The 24,524-nt window shown below is 54.4% G+C and overlaps 1 protein-coding gene across 1 annotated transcript; it reads right to left on the bottom strand.

Moving 5' to 3' along the window:
• Positions 1 to 5,966: 5,966 nt before the first annotated feature.
• GID4 (GID complex subunit 4 homolog) lies at positions 5,967 to 24,317 on the bottom strand. The gene is made up of 6 exons (XM_022560762.3): positions 23,909 to 24,317; positions 19,784 to 19,843; positions 14,632 to 14,739; positions 12,529 to 12,630; positions 11,147 to 11,277; positions 5,967 to 8,820 (listed from the first exon to the last, which is right to left on the bottom strand). Exons 1-6 carry the CDS (start codon positions 24,095 to 24,097, stop codon positions 8,757 to 8,759), a joined length of 654 nt encoding a protein of 217 aa, XP_022416470.1. The 5' UTR covers positions 24,098 to 24,317; the 3' UTR covers positions 5,967 to 8,756.
• Between the last annotated feature and the right edge of the window lie 207 nt (positions 24,318 to 24,524).

Here is a 24,524-nt window from a genome sequence, read left to right as displayed (position 1 = left end):
AGATTAAGAGATGTTAAATATAATGTGTGGACCTTGCCTGGATTCCGGTTGAATTTTTTTTAAATATATTTATTTATTTTTGGCTGTGTTGGGTCTTCGTTGCTGCGTGCGGGCTTTCTCTAGTTGTGGCGAGCTGGCTTCTCATTGCAGTGGCTTCTCGTTGCAGAGCACGGGCTCTAGGCGCGCAGGCTTCAGTAGTTGTGGCACGTGGGCTCAGTAGTTGTGGCTCGTGGGCTCTAGAGCGTAGGCTCAGTAGTTGTGGCGCACGGGCTTAGTTGCTCCGTGGCATGTGGGCTCTTCCCGGACCAGGGCTCGAACCCATGTCCCCTGCATTGGCAGGCGGATTCTTAACCACTGTGCCACCAGGGAAGTCCCGTCTGGGTGAAAATTTAAAAAGCAGTTATGAGAAGACATTCTGAGGACAATTGGGAAAAATCTGACTTTGGATAGAATATTAGATATTACAGAGTTACTGCTAATTTTCTTGGGTGTAGTTATGTAGGAGATTTTCTTTATTCTTAGCAGATGCACGTGGTGGTGCTCAGGTGTTGTCTTTGTCTGCTCAGGCTTCCATAACAAAATACCGCTCACTTAAACAAAAGAATTTAATTTGCTCACAGTCTGGAGGCTGCAAGTCCCACATCAGGGTGCCAGGATGGTTGGGTTCTGGTGCAAGTCCCATTCCTGCCTTACAGACCACCGCCTTCTTGCCACACGTCCTTACGTGGCCTTTCCTCTGGGAGTGTGCGCAGTGGGAAAGAGAGACAGAGAACTCGCTGGTGATAAGCCCCCTCTTATGACCTCACTTGACCCCAAAAACCTCCCAAAGGCCCATCTCCAAATACCATCACACTGGGGGCTAGGGCATCAACATATGAATTTGGGGAGGTGACACAAACATTCAGTCCGCAACAGGGGTAAAAGGTCATGATGTCTATACCGTACTTTCAAGTATGTATATATATATATTCAGAGAAAGTGTGAAGGAAATGTGGCATTATGTTCACACTTGTTGAACCTGGGGGAAGGCTGTGTGTGTGTGTGTGTGTATGAATTATTCTTTCAACTTTCCTGCATGTTTTTTTTTTTTTTCGGTACGCAGGCCTCTCAGCGTCGTGGCCTCTCCTGTTGCGGAGCACAGGCTCCGGACGCACAGGCTCAGCAGCCATGGCTCACGGGCCCAGCCGCTCCACGGCATGTGGGATCTTCCCGGACCGGGGCACGAACCCGTGTCCCCTGCATCGGCAGGCGGACTCTCAACCACTGCGCCACCAGGGAAGCCCTCCTGCATGTTTTTTATACAAAGTTGGGAGTAGGCAGCAGGTCACTGGAAATCACGCTGTGTTCAGATCCAAGGTTCATAACTGTGTGTGCTTGGTTAAATTTCTTAACCTCTCTGAGCCTGTTTCTACACCCTGAAAACAGGGATAACATGGTTGCTGTAAAGATGAAATAATAGATAAAGTTTGCTTGCTCATAAGTCCTCCTTGAATGCCAGAGCCACTGTCCATCACGTGTCCTCCGGGGGTGTCACAGCCTCCCCAGACTTAGCCCACGTTTACCAAACGCCTATTATGCACCAGGCTCCAGGCTGGACAGGGGTGTTGTAAGCTCCAGCTTGCCGCTCTCCTCCTCCTCTGACAAAGCAAGGTTAGAAGTCATGCAAAGTGCCTGGCCCAGCGGCTCAAGCTTTTCATGGCAGGGCTGAGATGTGAAGTCCAGGGACCCCAGGGTAACAGGCAGACAGCGAGGAGAACATCTATGTCTACGGGCTCTGTGAAGTTCAGGGAAGATGGGAGGTGAAAGCCTCTGGGAACTGGGCAGTCCAGGCAAGTGTGGAGCCCTGGCCCGGTGCGGGGGGAAGGTCCTCTAATTCCCTCTGCCCCAAGACGCGGCTCCCGGCTTTGACTGCCACCACCCTTGTGCCCACGGAGTTGTGTTCACTACCGGTTTACATCTGGGGAGGTGGAAGTGTCCTGGAATGCGACTCACCTTTCAAGAGTCCTGGCATCTCTGCTGTTGTGGCTGCTTCACTCGCAATCCCCAGGGGTCTGTTTCTTCATAAATATTGTGAAATCAGGCCTACTCCCAGGGTCAAGGGAGAAAACCTAAATATCAAGCGTTTTCTAGGCAACGAGGCCTTTCCTGCTTGGAAGGTCTGGGTCTTCCAAACCTAAGCCTGGGACCCCAACTACCAACCTCGCGTGTTCATGTCACCCGAGGAATCTCTGAGTAAGAGTTTACAAACTTCTGAAGTGGCTGCTAGTGGAACTGTAAAATATTTGATTTGTGCATCAAAGGATACTATCAACAGAGTGAAAAGGAAACCCATGGAACGGGGTTTCCAACTATATATTGGATAAGGGGTTAATACCCAGAATATATAAAGAAGTCATCAGGGCTTCCCTGGTGGCGCAGTGGTTGAGAGTCCGCCTGCCGATGCAGGGGACACGGGTTCGTGCCCCGGTCCGGGAAGATCCCACATGCCGCGGAGCGGCTGGGCCCGTGAGCCATGGCCGCTGAGCCTGCGCGTCCGGAGTCTGTGCTCCGCAACGGGAGAGGCCACAACAGTGAGAGGCCCGCATACTGCAAAAAAAAAAAAAAAAAAGAAAGAAGTCATTAGTCAACAGCAACACAACCTGATTTTTAAAATGGATGAAGGACTTGAGTAGACGTTTCTCCAGAGAAGATATATGGATGGCCAACAGCACGTGGAAAGATGTTCCACATCACTGTCATTAGGGAAATGCAAATCAAAACCACAACGAGATAACGCCTCACACCCGTGAGGGTGGGGTGTGTATTTGTGTGTATTATACATATATACATATATATATATATATAGAGAGAGAGAGAGAGAGAGAGAGAGAGAGAGAGGGAGGTAGTGGGGGAGAACAAGTGTTGGTGAGAACACGGAGAAAGTGGAACCCTTGTGCGCTGTTGCTGGGAATATAAAATGGTGCGGCCAACTATGGAAAACAGTATGCAGGTTCCTCAAAAACTAAAAATAGAACCACCACATGATCTGGCAATTCCACTTCTGAGTACGTATCCAAAAGTGAAAGCAGAGACTTGAAGAGGAATTTGTACACCCATGTTCACTATTCGCAATACCCCAAAACTGGGAGTAACCCAAGTGTTTGCTGATGGATGAACGGATAAACAAAAGGTGGTCTATACATATAATGGAATATTATTCAGCCTTAAAAAGGAAGTTAGTTCTGACATGTTAAGTGAAACAGGCCAGTCACAAAAGGATAAACACTGGCAATCCCACTTACACGAGGTCCCTGGAGCCGTCAGGTCCATAGAGATGGGAAGTAGAAGGGTGGGTGCCAGGGGCCGAGGGTGGGGAGTTGGTGTTCAATGCGGACTGAGCTCCACTTTGGGAAGATGGAAAAGTTCCAGAGGTGATGGAGGCGATGGGTGTACAACACGATGAATGTGCTTAATGCCACTGAACTGTACACTTCAAAGTGGCTAAAATGGTAAATGTATACTGTGAATATTTTACCACAATTAAAAAATACCTCAGTATGTATGACAGTATGAAATAATTTACCCGCAAAACCTTTTGAGCACTTTCCTTCCCTCCCACACTTGCTCTGATTCCCACTGGCCTCTACCAGTCTGTGCAAGCCGCTCCCTCAAGGTTAGAAGTGACCTTCACGCGGCTGGACCCCATGGTCAGCCCTGAGCGTCACGGACACAGTGGGTCCCTCCTTCTCCTGAAGGCCCTGCTGTCCCGCGGCCCGCAGGACCCCAGCTCCCTGGCCTCCCCCACCATCCTGCTTCCACCGCGGATCCCTCCTCCCATCCATGAGCACCCCCATCTCATGTTTTTTTTTCTTTTCTTTTTTTTTTTTTTTTGCGGTACGCGGGCCTCTCACTGTTGTGGCCTCTCCCGTTGCGGAACACAGGCTCCAGACACGCAGGCTCAGCGGCCATGGCTCACGGGCCCAGCCGCTCCGCGGCATGTGGGATCTTCCAGGACTGGGGCACGAACCCGCGTCCCCTGCATCGGCAGGCGGACTCTCAACCACTGCGCCACCAGGGAAGCCCCATCTCATGGTTTTAAACACCCTGTCTAGATGCTGACAGCTCTCCAATCCTCGTCTCCAGTCCAGACCTTCCTCCTGAATTTCAGGGCCACATGGCCACCATCACTTGGAGTCTAACTTGTATTTCCCTCAGACTTAACGTGTCCAAAACTGAGCTCCATGCCCTCCCCTCAGACCCCCTCCACCGTTGGCCGCTGCACCTGATGACCCACTGTCCTGGGCACCAGCCAGCTGGGAGCGGCCACGCATACCCCCCAGACCCGGCCACCAGAAACCCACAGCCCGATCCTCACGGGCCCAGGGCGACCACGGGCGGCCCAGTTAGAGCCGGACCAGCCTGTGGCTGCGAGTGTCCACGGCTGGAGGGGCGGAACCCCCCACCTGTGCCACGTGCACTGGAGACGAATGTGCAGTCCAGGTGCATCTTCCCGGGAGCCGCTCTCCATCACGGCTCAGTGCTTTCTTAGTTTCTGGATTCGTCGGCTGGGCATCCATCCGCTCACCACAGGGCCAATTACATCAACTACAGCTTCTGATTTTCTGCATCCCTGCTGCCCCCCCCGAGAGCTGGCCCGTTTTCAGGGGAGGCAAAGGCTCCCACTCCCCCGTGTGATTCTCCCACACAGGCCACCATCCCGGAGCCCACACTGCTGCTATACCTTCTCATGCAATGGTCTAGCCGCTACCCCTGGCCTGATCGTCCCAGGGCCAGGCAGCCTCGTGCCCCAGGCCCGCCCGAATCACTCCAACTAGCCGGCCCTACACCGTCTGCCCCCCTCCCCCGCCACCCTTCCCTCAGAAAGCCCAACAAAGACCGCGGTTTCTGTTCACCTTCTGCCCAAAACCTGGTGCTCCCCACGCGGCCCCGCGTGGCAGGCGTGCTCCCTTCTCTTACAAATCTCTCCATGTCTCCACTCCGACACCTCCATGAATCAAACGTCGGCAGCGAACAAATGAGACAGTGACCCCAACTAACACAGAGGTTGCTGGTTCTTCCAAAAGCCTCGGACCCCCCGGACAGCTCTCCCTGTTACACTCCCCAGACAGCCTGTCAGCTTCACCCTCCACCTCGGCAGTGGGCTCCCACTGCTTTCCACCTGCCCCTTCAGTCCCTCCACCCAGGAAGATCCTTTAAAAGCTGCATCGGGTCCCATCCCACCTCTGCCCACACCCTCCGATGCCTCTCCTCCTTCTGAGTAAAGCCAGAGCCCTGATCCCGACAGCGACCGACAAGGTCCCACAGGCCCCGAGGCTCCTACACACCCCACGCCGCTGTCCCCTCTGCCTGGAGGGCTCACCCCCACACGTCTGCGTGGCTCGCACCCACCTCCAGGTCTTTGCTCAATGTCACCCGACCGTCTTTTCAACCAGCGCAACCCACAGTGGCCCCCAGCCTGCCGCACCTCTGCCTGCTCTTCCCCTGTAATGCTTGTCCCTCAACATCTAAAAGACACGGATTCTTTACTGTGTCATTGCCATGTATCCCCCTGCTGGGACATAGGCCATTCTCGGGGTCCGTCAGGTGTGGACGTGTCACAAGCACCCAGGACGGCGGTCAGCACACAGCAAGCGCACCTGGGGGAGGTGAGCACTGACGTGGGAGAGGCTACCGCCGTCCCTTCTCTTTACTTCCCGGGCTCTGAGGTTCCAGACGGGCAGGAAGTCTCACTGGCTCCGTCCACACACCAGCCAAGCACCAGGCTGGCATCTCTACCCCGACATTACCCAGCAGGTAACCCCGCTCCGCGGGCCAGCTCACTAGCCTGGAGGCCTCGCCCCTAATCACGCAGATGTCCCCCCGTGTTGGAATCCCCTGCGGGGGCCCAGAAACCTCCACAGCCACAGGGCCAGAAAGGGGGTTGGTTTCTTCTAACAGAACCGTTTTGCTTTAGAAATAGGACAGACTCACTGCTTAAATACCTTTATTATTTTTTAAAAATTATTTGGACATTGATAGCTCTGCAAAATACTTCTCCCGTCCCAAACCCTCAAACCCTTTCCACATGTACTCCCTAAAGAAACAAAATACTTTTTGCCCATTCAAATCTAATTTTTAAAAACATGTAAGATTCAAAATCAAATATTACTTTTCTTTCCCAGAACTCGTTAGTAATTTTAAACCACAATGCACATACTCAATGACATTTCTTTTTAAAAATTAGCTTATCTGACTATTTATGAGGAAAAAAAAATCAATTCAAGGCCTTAGAATATAAATTCCCTGTTTCTGAAAGCAAAAGACATTGAAAAGCCCCCTTTGCTCCCCTGGAGTTCGTGCCGTGCACATCACCACAGAGCCAGCAGGCAGATGGACCTTCTGCTTGACGGGAGGCATCCGCTTCGTTACCGTGGGACCGCAGCTGAGACGCCGTCGAGTCTGAAAGGATGGGTGGGTGGGAAGGGATGACACCAGCAGCAGTGGCGAGGCTGAGGGTGCGGGGTGGAGGGCATCTGAGCAGAGCAGGAGCTGAGTCCTGAGGATGGAGTGGGGGAGACGGCAGGGAGTGTGCATCTGCCCTCGTTTCTCGACGATGAACACAAGAGTCAACCAAAAACACTGCACATAGAAGCAGAGGCATGTGGGTTTACGAGAAGGCCCAGGAAAGAATAACCTGGGCTGGGGATGACCGCCCGAGCTCCTTCGGGAGCTAAGTCAAGGCAGGTGGTCTGGGAGTTACTCACGGGATGTGGAGACCACCCCTTCTGCATCCTCGACAGACAGGTTTGTACGAGAACCAATCTTCATCACAGGTGTGTCCCAAAGAGCTGGCAAAGGGTACCACTTCTTCACCCCCAAACACCGCTGCACTTGACCCCTGGCTCAGCAAGGAAGCCAGCCCACAACAGAGCCCGGCCCGCCCAGGCAGCAGCGCCACGCAGACACCCCGCCCTGCCCGCTGGAGGACGCGCACGCGGCCCCGACAGGCTCCAGGCGGACCTCACCCGCGGCATTCTGAGTGGCACCTGAACCCTTCCAGGAGCTGGTTACACCCTGCGACGCTGGCCCAGGCCTTGTGCCCCCAGCTGGGATTGACCAGAGCCAGCCACTCCACTGCCTTTGGGAGTTTTAAAATCTGGGAAACATTTCTGACTCATCTCTGGAGACAGACGTGAAGCATCTCTCCAATGCAGCCACCAGGCAACTTTCCAGGGTCCCCAGGCCCTGGCCTTTCCAGGTGCATCCCTGCAGGGAGCTTCAGGACCACACAGCCCAGCGGCCCTGACACCCACCCACCACCTTCCCCAACACTTCTCCTTTAAGGCTTCTCCTGACTCAACCTCAGGAACATACAGTACGTACGTCAATAAACGGAAGTCACTTCTTGGGAAAAAAAGATTGCCCCACCACGCACCTAGACGGAAGGGCTTTGTGCTTTCTTACTCCGCCCGTGGACATGCACCTCGCGTTTGTTTTGCTCCCGTGGGTTAAAATACTACCTCGTTGTTAAAGCTTTCCCTCCAGTATTCTGAGCAAGTCTTGTAAAGCACCAGCAAATGCCAATCCCCCAAGCCCTGCCCACATCTGCGGGCTACAGCGGATGCCACGCTATGAGGCTTTCTAAACATTTAAACGACACAACTGCACGCGCACGCGCACAGACACACACACACTTTGGCACGTGAGCCTCGAGCTCTTTGGGAGTGCTCATATGCTCCCACCCCTCCCCCACGCCAACGCTGCTGAGCTGCCTGACGGGACAGGGCGCCACGAAGCACTGCTGTTCTGAGTAGTGAAAGGAGGACGCACAAATGCTAAACCGGCCCCCAAAACGGCTCTCACGTTTAGCGCTGTGACCGACGCAATGCTGCAAAACTTCTGTACCACATGACCAGTTTCAAACTGCTGGCTGATTGAATATACATTTACAAATAGATATAGGTATAAAAACTACTAAGTCAACATTTGCTGTTTTCAATGTGAAAACGATAAAATGTAATTCTGAATAACTGTGCATTTGCCATAGGGTCCTTGTTCAAGGGACCATAAAAATAATTTTGTAATAAAAAAACCTTTTTTTTTTTTTTTTTTTTTTTTTAAGTTTAGTATTGCCCTCAAGTTCAAAAGTTTGGAGCAAACGTGCTGAGTGAGCAGGACGGGAATCTGTCCCTGCCAGGGATCAGGAAGCCTTAAATCCTGTGACCTGGACGGCAGGCCCGGGGAAGCTGCCGGCCACTGACTAGCTCAGCGTGAGCATCCCAGGGCTGGCAGTGCCCCAACCCCGCCGAGCAATCGGCCGTCTCCCTGCACAGGGCTCTGGGGGCACACGGCTGCTGGGCTCGGCCGTCCCTTGAGCTACCAGAGTAAGCAACCGGGGGCCAGGGGGCCTGGTGGGGCCCACTGAGCACCAAGGCCGAGGGGGGCCGGGGATGGAGGGGGGCGTGGGGGAAGGGATGTGCGTCTCAGTGATACAGAATTCAGCTGTGCAGGAGGAAAAGTGCATTTACGGTAGCTTAAAAACAGCTTAAGACCAAACTGCCACAGAGAGGGAAGAGGAACCGAGGCCGCCCTCCACCTGCCCTCGCCGGTCGGCCGCACGCCTCGGATGCCGTGGGTTGACATTCATGCTTTCTGATGCGAGTCTGCTCGTGAAGAAACAGGAACACACGTTCTCCTGGTTCTGGCAGGTACACAGTTCTCTTGGCAAATTTCTTTTTTGCCAAGTTCAGTTTATCTGGTGCTGTCCCGGACCGCTGTCACCGGAATTCGTAGATGGGCGCGCTGTGTTCTGGAACATGAGTGAGATTGAGCGACTGATACCTGTGGGGAGGAGAGGAGGGTGGCGGGGGGGGGGGATCGTCAGAGCATCCTGAAAACCAGCACAGGGTGTGGAGCCTGCCCACCGGCGCCCGCAGAGCCCACGCCTACATGAAACGCTGGCTCATCTCAGACTCCGTCAGGGGAGCTGAGCTTGGCCTTGTTTCCATTTCTCTGGTTAATCCCCCTGGACTACGCAGAAAACCTGCTGTTTGTGGGCCCCGCTCCAATCCTGAAGCAACGATAGCCTGTCTCTGGAAACGAGAGGCCAAGTCCTCTGGGGGAGGGTGCAGACCAGGCCCTCCAGCCCTCCCCACCGCCCTGCTTTCCTCCGAAGCCGTGCGACCTGCAGAGCAGAGATCCGGAGAGCTTGGGATCGATGACGTCACAGCCACCCCCTCCCCCAATCTTAGCGACTTCATCTTCCTTCTCCCTAGACGCGGCTGTTAAGGCATCCGAGGGCTCTGCGGGGTGTGCGTCCCCGTGATGGGTGCTCCGAGGAGGGAAGCAGATGAAGGATAAACGGGGCGGGACAGTCCCCACTCAGGGACGCTCAGTGTGTCGGCTCCCCCCACCCCGTCCACAGAAGAGGGAGGAGCAGCACAGAGAAGAGCAGTTTATCTCTTACCCAAAACATCAACAAGAAGGGACGATGGGGGCTTCCCTGGTGGCGCAGTGGTTAAGAATCCGCCTGCCAGTGCAGGGGACACGGGTTCGAGCCCTGGTCCCGGAAGATCCCACATGCCGCGGAGCAACTAAGCCCGTGCGCCACAACTACTGAGCCCACGTGCCGCAACTACTGAAGCCCGCGCGCCTGAGCCCGTGCTCCGCAACAATAGGAGCCACCGCAGTGAGAAGCCTGCGCACCGCAACAAAGCCCTTGCTCACCGCAACCAGAGAAAGCCCGTGTGCCGCAAAGAAGACCCAATGTAGCCAAAAAAAAAAAAAAGGAAAAGAAAGGACGATGCATTAGCCATCAGAACCCTAACCCTAGGCCTTTGCACCCAGTGGGATGGCTGTAATCCTAAATGTTGGTAAGGACACAGGGAAACGGGAGAAGCGGAACCTTTGTGCATCACTGGTGGGAATGTGAAAAGGTGCAGCCGCTGTGGGAAAGAGTTCCCTGAAAAGTGAAATATAGAATACCCTGTGACCCGGCAATCCCACCCCAGCTATGTGACCAGAGGAACTGAAAGCAGGGACTCAGGCTCTTGCACACCCACGTCCACAGCAGCCGAAAGGTGGGAATGACCCACGTGTCCATCCACCGATGAACAGATAAAGACAAGGTGGTCCATCCACAAGATGGGAAATCACTCAGCAATGTAAAGACGAAGAACTGACACACACCGCAACCCGGGGCCCTTCAAAGCCGATGCTCAGACACAGAGGGCACACGGTACGCAGGCCCATTTGCGTGACACGTCCAGGACAGGCAAACCTGTACTTAGAGAGAGCAGATTAGTGGTTGCCTGGGGCTGGAGGGGGCGGGGAGGTGGGGTGACAGCTCAGGGGGACAGGGCTCCCTCTCGTGCCGACGAAAACATTCCGAAATTGAGTGCAGTGATGGCGGCACAACTCTGTCGACACGAAAGCCCACTGGACTGGACGCTTTCAGCGAGGAGACTGCACAGCAGGTGAACTGGATCTCCGTAAAGCGGGTATTTTTAAAAGGATAGGAAAAGTTTTAAAAACTCATTTGAAAGCTGAACAGGTGTTGACACCCCAACAACGGCTGCTCCCACAGAGGCCGGGGCTGCATGGAGCCCCGGGCACTCGGTTGTCGCTGGGTAGCCCCACGCAGCGTCCCGCAGGAGCCTTCAAAGTGTGCAAAAGTCGCAAGGAAATAATTTCCACATTCAGAGAGGAAATCGGGTATTTCATGACACCGTCTGCCCTTCAGGGATAACGGTGCACTCACAAAAGCTCAAGGAGCCACGAGAAGGCCCGCAAAGGTGGCAAACACCAGCCCTCGGGTGGCACGCGGCCGTCACCGGGGCAGAGGCCCAGGGCAGGGCCGACCACGCCCGCAGGCGCCGGTCACCGGCCGGCACCAGGTGGGAGCGTGAGCACAAAGTTAAAAAGGCCGCTGACAGCCAAGTTCCCGCCGTCCACAGCGGGGTCTGACACTTCAGTTACTGATTAAACTGGGGAGGAATAAATACAAGACCCGCAAGATTGAGATAAATATAGCTGAAAATATTTGCTGCTTGAAAGCGTTTAGCTATGAGTTTCTGTACCCAGAACTTCATTTTTTTACTTTGTTTACACTGCCCTGTGGACGGAAGTGAGCCCCTCAAGAAATGAGGCCTCGGCGGCCGGTCCTTACCATTCCGAGCTCCTGTGGTAATAGTAGCCCTCTATGGAGGCCGCCGACTTCTGGAAACAGATGTAGTAAAAGCCGGCAAAGGAAGCACCGCTGATGTCCTTGATCGTGTGGTCCGGGACCAGGAACTGCTCCTGCACATGGATGGGGATGGAGGGTCAGCGCTGGGGGCTCCGGCCCCCCAGGCCTCCCTGCCCCCCTGCAGGTGGCTTGCTAGGCAACTGTGAACCCCCGAGCCACTCGCATGTTCAACATACAAACACGGCCACCACGTGTCGAGGTCACCGGGGTCAGAGCCGAGAGCGGGCGCCGTGGTGCCCATGCCTCGAGAGTACATCACAACCTTCCCACCCCTGAGCCGCGGACTCATGCTTCTGCTGCACCCCAGGAACCGTCGCTAGGCTCCCGGTCACCTTGAGAGCCGAGGGTCACTTCTATGGCCCGGGCCTCACCCCGAGGGCAGGTGGAGCTCGCTCGCCCTGGGCTCCCCCCAATCAGCAGCGGTCAGAATGGTGCTGCTCGCCTCAGACCCCGGGCAGAGCCAGCCCCCTGGGGGGCGAGGTCAGGGCCCGCGGGAGGCCTAGACGGCCCACGGGGGAGTCTCCCTGCGTGAGAAACTCTTGGAGAACAAGCAACTCTCCTTCCCTTTCCCCAGTCTCTGAAATTGTAGTTTTTCAAATTAATTTTAAAGTACAGTCTCACCCGACACTTCCTTTAGTGGGTTGCTTAGTTGGCCGGCTGCGAGGCGGGACTCAGGTTTTCCCCTGGCACCTGCCTGTCTGCTGCCAGTGCCAAGCCCCTGCCCCAATTCTCACCATAGAAACACAGACCGGGAATGAGGGTGCTACAGGATTCATCTGTAGGAAAGCTGGCGAGATTTCACCATAAAGCGGCTTTTTCCTACAGCTTGGGGGTGAGGGGTTGGAGGTGGGTGTAGGCTCTCGAAGTGATTTCACACACTCGCCTGCTGAATTCAGTACCCTGTGGCTCTAACCCAGGAAATACTGGAGGGGGCATCAGAGCCGACCCGGTGAGCCTGGCCCAATGGGGTTCTCAAGGGCTGGGGGAAAACCCAAATTCTGTCCCCAGCCCCGTGTTTCCTGAGCTGGAGGGACCGGGGGCACCGTGACGGCCCACAGCCCGGGCGAGGTCACTTAGGGGCTGAGACGATGGGGGTCTCCTGAGTACACAGGACACTTGGGATGACCGAGCCTGCAGGGTCGCCGGAGAGAACAAAGGGAGAGGACACAAGAGTGTGGAGGGTGCCGCCCCAGGCCTGGGTCCCGCCCGGAGCTGCGCCTGCTCCACATGGAGAGTAAGAATGGGCCTGAGGGGCCTGGGACCCGGGGGCCACACCACAGGCCGGCACAGCCAGGCAGCCTTACCTTCCACCTCATGAAGACATAGTCCCCACTCTTCAGCTCTTCGTAATCAAAGTCGTCTGAATTAAACGATTTTGCGTACTGATAAAAAGCCAGAAACTTGCCCTGAAAGCCAAAAGCAGAGTATGAGAATGAGGGACAGAGGGGGTGGCAGGTGTGCTGGGCCGGTGCAGTGGTCCCTCCAGGGCGAGGCGGCGGCTGGCGGGCAGGGAGCGTCTGGTCACCCCATGCACTGGGGCCTGGACCCCGGGGCAGACGCCCGGACCCTACGCCTGCCTAGCTAACGCGCGCAGGAAAGGCTGCCGAACGGGGATGGATGCAACCCCAGGCCTTCTCTCACACCTCACCCCAGACAGACGTAGCTGGACGATCAGGGACAGGGTCTCCGTACATCAACCAACGGGGGCAAAGACTCAGGCTGAACCAGCCTGTAGTGCCAGGGTTGGGGGAGTTAGTAAAGAGGGGTCCCCTGACAACGCAGTGGCCTGGTGGCTTGGGGCCAGCTAGCTGAGACCAGAAACAAGTAACACTTGGTTACGGCAACAAAGCTGTACCTTTATGATCATGTTTTTGTTAAAAAAAAAAAAAAAAAAGTCCATATACTCAAAAGAGATTTAGGAAAAGGTCAACCCCTGCTTTAGCTTTAGGTGTTCGGCATTATAGATGTTTTGCTTTTGTTTCCTCCAAATATTTAAAAATAAGTATGTATTAATTCTATAAAAAAACCTCCTGAGTAAAAAGTTAAGACAGAGAGGTATTAAGTCATAGATTCTATCACACAGATATTTTCATTCTAAGTAGATTATGTGTGAGGAATCTTTATCGCGATAACGATAATCACCATAATCTTTTATCCCTTTATCATAATACCCACTTCAAATCTCATTCAGGAAAACTCGAGGGTCAACTACAGTGTCCTGACCGCAGTGTGCAGTAGACATCGTGGCTCCCCAACAGACAGAGGGGCACTCAGAGCCCCTGGGGCCCACGTGGGAGTCTGGGAGTCCCACGTGGGGAGAGGGCATCGGGAAACCCCGAGTCCCGCGAAGGCAGCCAGCGCTCCTGGAGGGAAACCGTCCACATGCCCGACCTCGCACGCCCAGCAGGCCGGGGCCCAGGGTGGCCTTCCCAGCCCCTCTTTCACTCAAAATAGTTCAACCCAGCCTAGGAAGGCTGGAGTCCGGGTGTCTCCAGCTCTAACGAAAGGCAACGGGAAGTTCGAGCTGCTCTCCAGGTTCTTCACCTGCAGCCAACCAGCCTCAAACTGAGTTTTCATTGGGCCTCAAAGACCTTGCTTTTCGCAGGACCAATTTGAAATGGAAAACAAAGTTGGAAGGAAGACAGGCCATGTGCTCGCTGGGCTGTGCAGGAGAGGTGGGTGCCGGGCGGGGAGAGCCAGCCAGGGCGGGGCCTGACGGCTCCCAGGGATGCTCCCTGACAGCGGCACCTTCCAGGCTCCCCAACTTCCAGACGCTCGGCCCCGTTTGTACTCTATTAGAAACACAGGTGGCCATCTATCTCAGTGTCTGCTTGCTACATTTAAAAGCTCAAGTTTAATTTCAATCGAAACTCAGCATTTGATAGATGTTTCTTCCCTAACTCAAGTATGAGAAAGCAGCTCACCTACAAGGACACTGACTCAGAGTGTCTGCAGGAGGGGCCCCCCAGGAGACCGTGGGCCCGGAAGCAGGAGAGCGCGTACACAGCCAGGAGTGGTGGCGGGGACAGTGAGTTGCTCTGGAATCTCCACTACTGACACCTCATCCTGGGTGCTTTAGGGGTGAGCGCACTGGACTTCCTCGGTGTGAAACCAAAGTTCATCCTCGCCACAGCCAGCTAAGCCAAAGGCTCTAACGACCGGCTGAGAAATGGGTTTTTAAAGACACAAGACTCGCGTGGCCCTGGCGAAAAGGCTCGAGGAGGAGCTCTGAGCTGTCTTGAGGAGCTCACGGCTGCGAGCACACACCCGTGCTTGACAGGTGCAGGCGTTTCCAGGGGCGGAGTGGCCCTGAGGTCCTGCTCGTGAGGGGGAACCGCGCCTCCGCCCTAGCCCACCCTAAAGGCAGAGGCCGTCCGCAGGCTTCCCCAGAGCAGAGGGGCACTCACCCAGTGCTTGCGGTCAACATCCTCATCCGCATCCCACTTTCGGGTTAAGAAAGGGTGCTTTTTGCTGATTATTTCTCCTTCAAAGAAGGTCGTGAGGGTTGGATACTCCTATGGTAAGAACCCAAATGTCAAACACGACGTCAAACAGCAGTTGTAGCCTTTCACAAAGGAAAAAACCAACCTCGCTGTAATTTCTCCCCAAAACTTTGCAGAAATGACCACCACACTGCTGAGCAACCACCCAGACCAGCGACGCCCACGGCCGTGGAGGGAGCCTGAAGTGAAGGGGCTGGGGGGAGGGGGTCTGTCGGATTCCGGGGCCTTTGCCAGAAGCAGAGAACCCTTCTTTGGCGCACTTGTTAAGTGTTGATGGCTCAGAAAAGATATTTGGACAGGTTATTTCTGAATACAAAGCAGATGGTAACTTGATAGGTTTTACTTTCCAAGGCGAATACCCAGAGAGGCTCCAAAATCAAGCTCCATCTCCCTCGTGCCACGGCTCAGCCACTGCTTCTCAAACTGGCTCAGCCTGTCCCTTTTACGCCGACTCTTCAGCTTTGGGGGGCAGGCGGAGGTTGGTAGAATACCTTCATGTATTAGGCATTCGTATAATTCTAACGCATGAGCTAAGACAGCTTATACGATGGGAAACATTGATAAATCACGTCGGCCCTGGGAAGTCACAACGGCTGGAAAAACAAATAAGCCGTCATCCTGATTGGGTGCTTGGAATACTCCGGGCAACCTTGCTACTTGTTCCTCTGATAGTAAGGAAGCACTAAAGATTTTGAAAAAATTAATGAAAGAACAAGTCAACATCGTAAAAAAGTGTACCGTTTCTCTGCATTTCTAGAAACCAGCCAACCCAACTGCCAGGTGGCCCCTCAGCACCACCCACCCGCCCGGGTACCTCCCGAGGGTGTGGTGATGACCCGCCGCCTGGCACAGCAAGGGTCACCGCCCTAAAATCCTGGGACCATAGAGGTCCCGCTTTCTTCTCACCCCATGTAAGCCCCTCTCAATCGGCATCAAACTTAACTACCCGTTTAAAATAAATCTGTTCTCATGGCTTTGCCACTTCTCCCGGCTCGCCTGCCACGTGGACCGGGGCTTCCAGAAAGGCCGTGGCTGCTTTACCGCACACATCCAGGCAGCCTGTCCTCGTAGTGAGCTCGAAACACTACAGATTTGCCACCCCCCCGAAACCGCAGCCCTCACCCCAACACTGGTGCTGGGTTCCTCAAACAGACATTTATAGATACAGAGTGAAGAGATTAAAGAGGAGATAAGTTCCTAAGTGGAAACCTGATTTTTTTTTTTTTTGCGGTACGCGGGCCTCTCACTGTTGCGGCCTCTCCTGTTGCGGAACACAGGCTGCGGACGCGCAGGCTCAGCGGCCATGGCTCACGGGCCCAGCCGCTCCGCGGCATGTGGGATCTTCCCGGACCGGGGCACGAACCCGCGTCCCCTGCACCGGCAGGCGGACTCTCAACCACTGCACCACCAGGGAAGCCCGGAAACCTGATTTTTAAAGGTATAAACCAAACTATACTCATCCGTTTTAGGAAGGGACTGCTAAGGGAAAAAGTTCTGTGTAAGCTGACAGCGGACTTGAGGCGTTAAATAAAAAGCTATAGACAGTATATTGACTTCCAGAGTTTTATCAAGACTTCCCTAAAATAGAAGGATAAATGATCAAGTCCTCCTATTATAACACAAAGAACATACTTATGTTCAACTCACGAGTTTTCCTAATAAGTGATTCTGCCCCGACTTCTCTCTCAAATGTTTCAGGCAATCTACCAGGGTGACCACAAGATACCCACAAACTTCCAAAATTAAATAAAATAAACACCTAATGAATGAGAGTCATGTGCACAGAAGGAACCAAAAAGACAAAGCCTCTCACAGGGCAGGCGAGGCAGGCGAGGACTACAGCTGGCGGGGGAGTCACAAAGGGGGTGGGGGGGTGGCCAGCACCCCCCGGGGGTGGGCTCCCTGTGCCAGGTCCCACTCCCCTCACTGACTCCAGGCTCACCTGCCTGGAGGTGGCTCCAGCTTTCCGTGAAGACCTGCCTTCCGGGGGGGGGGGGTCCACGCTTGGCTGGCCAGTAAGTCAGCAAGAACTTCTGAAACCAGCAGTAAACGAGCACCTGCGGCTCCGGATAGTGTGACCGACTCCCTGGTTCAGCCCCGGGAGCGTCCAAAACTGTCTGGAGAGTGCGTGGCAGGCCTGACCATGACACCCCCAGGCTGGGCTCCCAGGCCGGGTGCCAGCCGCCTCCGCTGGGCCTCCCCAGGGACGTCCCCTCTCCCCGCGGGTGGCTGGCTCGGGACTGCAAAGAGAATGTTATTTGACACCCATTCTCACAATTCTGGGATTTAATTTCCACAAGGCACACAAACTTCAAAAACTGTACTTATTTGTGAATGTAAGGCAGATAAGAGGCAATTTATCTCCAATGTAACAGTGAATTTTCCCTATTTCCGTACAGACGAGGAAGACCGTGACTATGACCCAAACCGTTCAGTTACATTAAAGTAAATCACGTATTTGATTTTTCAATAACTGTAAATGGAAAAGCAAACCAAAATGGTTAACTGCGTTTTATAACAGGTGTAAAACCATTCAGAGAATCGTCACCCTCTTCTGCATTTTACCAGTTATCCACAGTGACCATGTACTAGATTTGTAACTTAAAAAACTGTTAGACAGTTGTACGATGCTGTGACTATACTGAAAGCCAACAGATTGTACACCTTTTTTTTTTTTTTTTGGCCGCGTGTTGCGGGATATTAGTTCCCCAAGCAGGGATGGAACCCGTGCCCCCTGCAGTGGAAGTGCGGAGCCCTAACCACTCGATTGCCAGGGAGGTCCTAGATTGCACATTGTCAATGGGTGAATGTATGCTATGTGAATTATATCTCAGTAAAGGGACTAAAAAAAGTTATTAAAAAAGATGAATTCACAGACTCCTGACACTCGGGCAGGACGAAGGGCCTCAGGAAACACAGCCCTCCTCTAGTAAAAGGCGGCTTCAGGCGGGAAGGGCAGGGCCCAGGGAAGGGCCAAGCCAGCACCCCATCCCCTCAGAGGAGGCTGGCTGTAGGTGGCTCGGGGGCGCTTCCCTTCATTAGCGCCACCTGCTCCTGGTGGGACGTCCACAGCATCTCCGTACACGGTTTGTGGATTTTTAATCCTACTTAACCATTCGCACAAAGCTTCCTGTGACCATTTGGAATTGGTGTCCACATCCCACGTTACAGATTTTGCTGGTTTCCTTATGGAGTTAAATGTCTATGTTCTGCGCTCAACAAATGTGTTTGGCCACCTAAGAGTTGAGCATATTCTGTTTCCTGTGTGTCTTCTTGGGTTTTTTTTGTTTTTTTTTTTGCGGTACGCGGGCCTCTCACTGCTGTGGCCTCTGCTGTTGCGGTGCGTGGGCTTCTCATGGCGGTGGCTTCTCTTGTTGCGGAGCATGGGCTCTAGGCGCACGGGCTTCAGTAGTTGTGGCTCACGGGCTCAGTAGCTGTGGCTCGCGGGCTCTAGAGCGCATGCTCAGTAGTTGTGGCGCACAGGCTTAGTTGCTCCGCGGCATGTGGGATCTTCCCGGACCGGAGCACGAACCCGTGTCCCCTGCATCGGCAGGCGGACTCTCAACCACTGCGCCACCAGGGAAGCCCTCCTGTGTGTCTTCTACTAGCACAAACTCCCGGGTGAGAACCCTTCCTTTTGCTGTCATTTTCTACCCCGACTTGATTGGATGTTTTCTAGAGGAGGGAAGAGATACCTTTTTGTCTCAACAACAAATTTCGCAGGAAATTCCCAGACTCCCGGTGGGGAAACAGGAGAACAGGAGGAACGGGGGCGACGCAAACAAGTGTTTCCAGACTGAGGAGGACCAGGCTTGTCAGGTCCCTCGGAGCCTCCCACTCACTGACCCCGTGTCTTCCCCGGGAGACAGAGCAGGCACCTGGAGCTCTCACCTCGCAGATGAGAAAACTGGAATGGACAGAGGTGACAGTCGTGGGGCCAGAAGAGGCGGCGCGAGGATGCCCTCCAGCCCCTCCGCGCAGCGCCGCCGAACGCCGCGGCCCCCAGCCCTCGGCCAGGTGGCGCCAGGCCCTCCTGCTGCCTGCTCACCAGCGGGAGAAGAAAGCACGCTCTCTCTTGCCTCCGATATTCCCAGGAGTTCTGAGGTTTAAGGTGGTTCAAAGAAAGGAAAACACCTACGTTTTCGAACTGCGAAGACCTCAGTCCTTGGAGGAATGATGCTCGCCCAGAGGCTGAAACTGACCCATGACGGTGGCAGCTATGTTCTTACTATGTTTGTTTTCCTCAAAAAGGATTAAAGGGGCTTCCCTGGTGGCGCAGTGGTTGAGAATCTGCCTGCCAATGCAAGGAACACAGGTTCGAGCCCTGGTCTGGGAGGATCCCACATGCCGCAGAGCAACTGGGCCTGTGAGCTACAACTACTGAGCCTGCGCGTCTGGAGCCTGTGCTCCGCAACAAGAGAGGCCGCAACAGTGAGAGGCCCGCGCACCGCGATGAAGAGTGGCCCCCGGGCTTCCCTGGTGGCACAGTGGCTGGGAGTCCGCCTGCGGATGCAGGGGGCGTGGGTTCGTGCCCCGGTCCGGGAGGATCCCACGTGCCGCGGAGCGGCTGGGCCCGTGTGCCATGGCCGCTGAGCCTGAGCGTCCGGAGCCTGTGCTCCGCAACGGGAGGGGCCACAGCAGTGAGAGGCCTGCGTACCGCAAAACAAAACAAAACAAAACAAACAAACAAAAATAACAAACAGTGGCCCCCGCTTGCCACAACTAGAGAAAGCCCTCACACAGAAATGAAGACCCAACACAGCAAAAATAAATAAATTGATAAACTCCTACCCCCAACATCTTCTTTAAAAAAAAAAAAAAAAAGGATTAAAGTAAAATCAGTAGCGTTGGACATATGGTGACCTGTTTATAAACGTCAACGGTCTGTGAGTCTGCGTGCTTTCCAGCAGGACACGTCCAAACTGCCTGTTCTACGCTCCCCCTGCAAGAACCACACTTAGAAATGGGGCTCCTGAATCAGGCCTGAGGAGTCGAGGTTGCTGGCCCTTCAGGACCGAGGCCCCCTCCAGCTCCTGCCCGTGGGAGGGGCACTTACCTCAGTAAGGCCTTTGATCTTCAGATACCCACAGAGGTACGAGTTCCCCGTGTCCACGTGCTGAAAAGACACACACAGCCTCGTTACCAATGGAGGGTCCAGCAGGAGACAGCAGGATCACGTCCGGCAGGCAGAGGCCCCTTCGAGGCCAGGGCGGCAGGCGGGTGGGGGGCGAGGGAGCCTGGAGGCTGGCTCGCCCAGTGCAGCCCGGGGCTCACAGGTCCTGTGGCACGCTGAGTGTTCAACATTGAGGCCTCATTTAAGAAACTAGGAACATTTTGCGGCATTTACCAGATCTGGGGACCCAACTACTTCCAATACACCATGAGTCAAACACCAAGGCAGTGCTTAAAAGCTGCAGTGAACTCAGCCAGCCAGACGAGGTCAGCACCAAAGCAAGCGGGCTTCAATGAAGCTGGGGCGGTCCCACCACCCGGTGTTGGGGACAACGGTCTCCACCCGAAAACCACCACAGCCCTGCAAACGTCCTCACCTGCTGACCTGGGCATCGGACAGAACCGAGCAGCTGATCCAAACTCACAGGGGTCAGTAAAGAAGTTGTGTTAAAGGACACATAGCTCTAACCCAAGGCCTTAAGTTTCAAGGATGCAATTCTCACTGAATTTCAATATAGTTTGGGGTCTCACAGCTGCCAGAAAGGGTATCAGGTGGCAAGGATACTTGCTAACAAGATTAAAAACTGCACTGTAAACTGGCTAACACTTTGCATGGATTATCACCTGCTCAGGAATCAGAATTTCATCCTGGCCTCCATCCAAGCATGTGTCTCTCCCTTTCTGCCCAAATTGATCTTGATGAACTCAAACCCACCACAGCGCAGAGAGCTTCAACCGAACAACGGGCCGGCATCTCAACGAGAAAGATAACAAGGCAAGTGCTCAGCAAGAAGGTCTTGCAGCACAGCTGTGTCCAACAGCTGCTCTTTTTAATATTCCTTCCACAGTGACCTGGCCTTCACTTCACTCTTAGCTTCTTGGATGGCAGAGGAGAAAGAGAGCAATCACAGTGACAAAACAACAACAACAACAAAAGAGCAGTCAGAATCTTACAGACGTTTGAGGAACTCTTTAAACTGGAATTTCCAAAAAAAAAAAGGCACCCCAGAAGCACATGAAAAGAGGCCCAACATTGTTAGTCGTCTCAGAAGTTCAAATCAAAACCACAATGAGAAAAAAAAAAAAAAAAAAAAAACCACAATGAGATATCACCTCACACCCACTAGGATGGCTACAATCAAAAAGAGGGACAATAACAAGTGTTGACGAGGATGTGGATAAACTGCAGCCGCAGACACTGCTGGTGGGAATGCAAAATGATGCAGCCACTTTGGAAATCAGTCTGGCAGTTCCTCAAATGTTAAACAAATAATTACCATATGACCCAGTATTCCACTGGTAGGGAGACATCAGGAGAAAGGAAGACGTATGTCCACATAAGAACTTGTACGTGAATGCTCACAGCAGCGTGTTCATAACAGCCCCAGAGTGGAAAAAAATCCAAATACCCGTGGACCGATCAATGGATAAACAAAATGCTGTAGATCCACACAGGGGACTATTAGGCAACAATAAAAAGTCAGTAAGCACTGACACCTGCTATGATGTGGGTGAACCTTGAAACACTCTGCTCAATGGAAGAAGCTAGACACGAAAGGTCACATTATTGTATGACTCCATTTACACGAAAAGTCCAGAATAAGCAAATCTTGGGTGAAAAACAAAAGGGGTTGCCTAGGGTTGGAGGGGCGTGACAGCTAAGGGTTCTTTTGGGGATGATGAAAACGTTCTAAAATTAGATTGCAGTGATGGTTACACAACTTTGTGACTGCATTAAAAAACGACTGAATTGTGCACCTTAAACGTGCGAATTGTGTTAATAGGTGTATCGTATCTCAGTAAAGCTGTTACGAAAAACAGAAAGAAAACAGGAAATAAATGAAGTTACAAAAAGCATAAGTATTCTAAGAAGGCTGAGCTCAAGAACCCAGTCCTGGCTGAAAAACCAGATGATGGAGCTATTCACACGCCACTGACTGTCTCCACGACGGACAAGCCACTCACCAGTCTGGATACAGGGCAGCATTCCTGGGTGAGACCACTGCCCCCACCACCACTCCAAGGGGCCTCCAGCCACCGGCCAGGTCCTCCACTCGGGCCGCCCTGGGACCTACCAGTCGTGCACCAACACAATCCCCACTCCCAGCGGTTCCCAAGGAAGTTGGCACCTGACAGGAATTCAGAAACAACACACTAAGGAAAGGGAGGGGAGCTGCTGCAGTAACCAAGGCGAACTTCTCTTCTGACACTTGGCTACCCTGCCACTTGTCCCCGACCCCATCCTAAACCATCAAACTCAACAAGGGGCACAAGTTCAAGGTCACTGAAAACATGATCGTCACCGGGGATCTCACTTCTAGAATTTTATGATTAGCTGCAAAAAGTAAAAAGGCCTGTAACTTCCTACTAAACTCTCACATTTGAAGCAAAAGAGAAGGGGGATTACCACATTAGGCATCTCACCATGAAGACTGAAATAACTCAGCCACGGTACTTTTTTTTTTTTTTGGCCGCACCTTGCAGCTTGCCGGATCTCAGTTCCCTGACCTGGGACTGAACCTGGGCCATGACCGTGAAAGCACCAAATCCTAACCACTGGACCGCGAGGGAACTCCTACTATTTTCAATTACAATAAATATCGTGGCTCATGATAGATATTTAAGTTTATAGACCAAAGACACAACACGGAAATGGAGTTCTCCCAATCAAAAGAAATTATCTATTCCCACAAAGCAGTAAGAAAAAAGAGGCTGATGAACGCTCTGCAGTGAGTGGAAAGAAAACGCATCCACAACTGTTTTTTTAGGTGGGAGAACTACTTGCTCAGAAAAGAGGCTGTTTAAGATTTAAAATTATTAAAGGGCAAAGGGCAAGCATAAGGAAAAGACACTACGTTCTGTCCTCACACAAGACCTCAAAGCTTCTGGAAAGCCTTTCAAGAGGACAGATGTTTGGGGGGGCTTCTGGGAACAGCCTAGGAGGTGAGGTATCAGACTAAGGACAAAGGGGCAAAGGGAGGAGGAGGTGGGTCCTGATGCAGGTCTGGGCAGCTAGAGAGAAGGAACAGTTTTCTAGGAGGGAGAGAAAACGGAGTATCAACCACTACCAATCTCCTTGGGCTGGGAAGAAATGTCAAGTGTGCTCCCATTTGCATGAGAGGGGTGAGGTGCAGGAAAGAGCCGGGACAGGTGAAGCTGCAGTTCCAAAGCCATTAGGGGCTGGCAGCAGGTTCTCAGAAATCCAGGTCAAATGGGGGGAGGCGGGTGGACACGGGAAGGAAATACCGTATGAGAAATAAAGCAAGTGAGTTACATTTCCCAGTACATGGGTATCAGAGACTGGGAGGAAGCCCTGGCCGTGTCGATCAAAGTTAAGAACACGAAAGAGGGTCCCCTGGAGCCCGGAAGGAGGAGAACAGAGGTGTAGGACAGGGAGATCTGGGCAGACAGGCCAGGGAGACTGGGAGTAGCCTGGAAGTGGCCAGAGGGCAGGGGTAGGGAGTACGAGAAGCCTGGGCCAGGAAGAGACTAGGGGTTGGGGGGCTAGGAGGCCAGCTTCTTAACAGACGATGAGGAGCCCACCCAGGATGAGGGCCCGGCCTGGGGGGTGGGGCAGGAATCAGGGTAGGTAGGCTAGGGACTCTCAAGCTCAGGGGCTAATGGAGGGAGGGGGCTGAGGAAGTCCCCCAAGGAGGAAACCCCAGGAGAAGGAGGCGGGCCCCAGAGCCTGGGCTTCCTGGGACCGAGGAAAACGTAGGGGGCAGCAGGCACGTCTCAGGCCTGGGAGGGTCCCGAGTCAGGGGGAACCACTGGAGAGCTCTTCGGGGTCCGAGAAGGGCTAGAAGGAGGGCTGGTCCTGGGGCGACAGGCCACGGGGAGATAGGGCCGGGTCTGAGGCCGCCAGTCCCCGGCTCTGGTCCGCAGAGTTGGGGTGCGCCGGAGTCTCCCGGCAGGCCCGGGCAGGAGGCCCGTCCGCGGCCGCGGGCTCGAGGGGGCGGCGGCGCGGCCCGGCCAGTGGGCGCCGCGAGAGGCCCGGCAGCCGGCTCACCTGCAGCACCACCTCCACGTCGTACGAGTTACCCTTGCTCTTCTGGTGGCCGCGGAACTTAGAGCCGCTGTAGAGCAGGCTGGTGGCCACGCCGGGCTGCTGCGTGTTGATGGGCGGCGGCGGGATGAGCGAGGCGGCGGAGGTGGCCGAGGCACCGGCCGGCGGGGGACACTCGGTGCGGACCGGCATCGCGGGGTCCCCCGGAGCCAGGGCTGGGGGAGGGGGAGGAACCACCGCCGCGCGGGAGCCGAGGAGGGTGGCCGGGGGTAAGGCCGGCGCCCGCGTGGGGCGGGAGGGGTCCACCCGCCGGCCGCCTGCGAACTGAGCGCTCCGGCCGCCACCGGGACCCCGGGACCTGCGAGCAGGGCCTCCGGGTGCTAAGCGAGCCCCCTCCCCGCCTGCGCTCGCACACACACCCCTTCCGATTGGCTCCGGCGCGCCGGGGGGCGGGAGCAGGCTAGAGCGGCGCTTCTGCCTATTGGCGGGCGGAGACAGCACGTGGCGGACACCGAGGCCCTCTGGGACTTGTAGTCTTCTTCCCGAGGCGCGGCGCGGGGGCGGGGCCTGGGCGTTCGTGATACTGATTGGCTGCGGCGTGCGCTGAGGCGCGCGGCGA

The sequence above is a fragment of the Delphinapterus leucas genome, chromosome 19, assembly GCF_059928025.1.
Source record: "Delphinapterus leucas isolate spDelLeu-1000000601 "Yukka" chromosome 19, BTC_Dleu_Yukka2, whole genome shotgun sequence".
Classification (NCBI taxonomy): domain Eukaryota; kingdom Metazoa; phylum Chordata; class Mammalia; order Artiodactyla; family Monodontidae; genus Delphinapterus; species Delphinapterus leucas.
Note: the sequence above shows the minus strand (reverse complement) of the source record. Positions and strands in the feature narration are given on the sequence as shown.

Excerpts from the sequence above, each read along its gene's own strand:
- GID4 (XM_022560762.3), bottom strand. The coding sequence starts at position 24,097 with ATGCCGGTCCGCACCGAGTGTCCCCCGCCGGCCGGTGCCTCGGCCACC. Across the intron at positions 19,844-23,908 it reads ACGTGGAGGTGGTGCTGCAG|CACGTGGACACGGGGAACTC; the intron begins GTGAGCCGGCTG and ends GTGTCTTTTCAG. Across the intron at positions 12,631-14,631 it reads ATGTTGACCGCAAGCACTGG|GGCAAGTTTCTGGCTTTTTA; the intron begins GTGAGTGCCCCT and ends TTTGGCTTTCAG.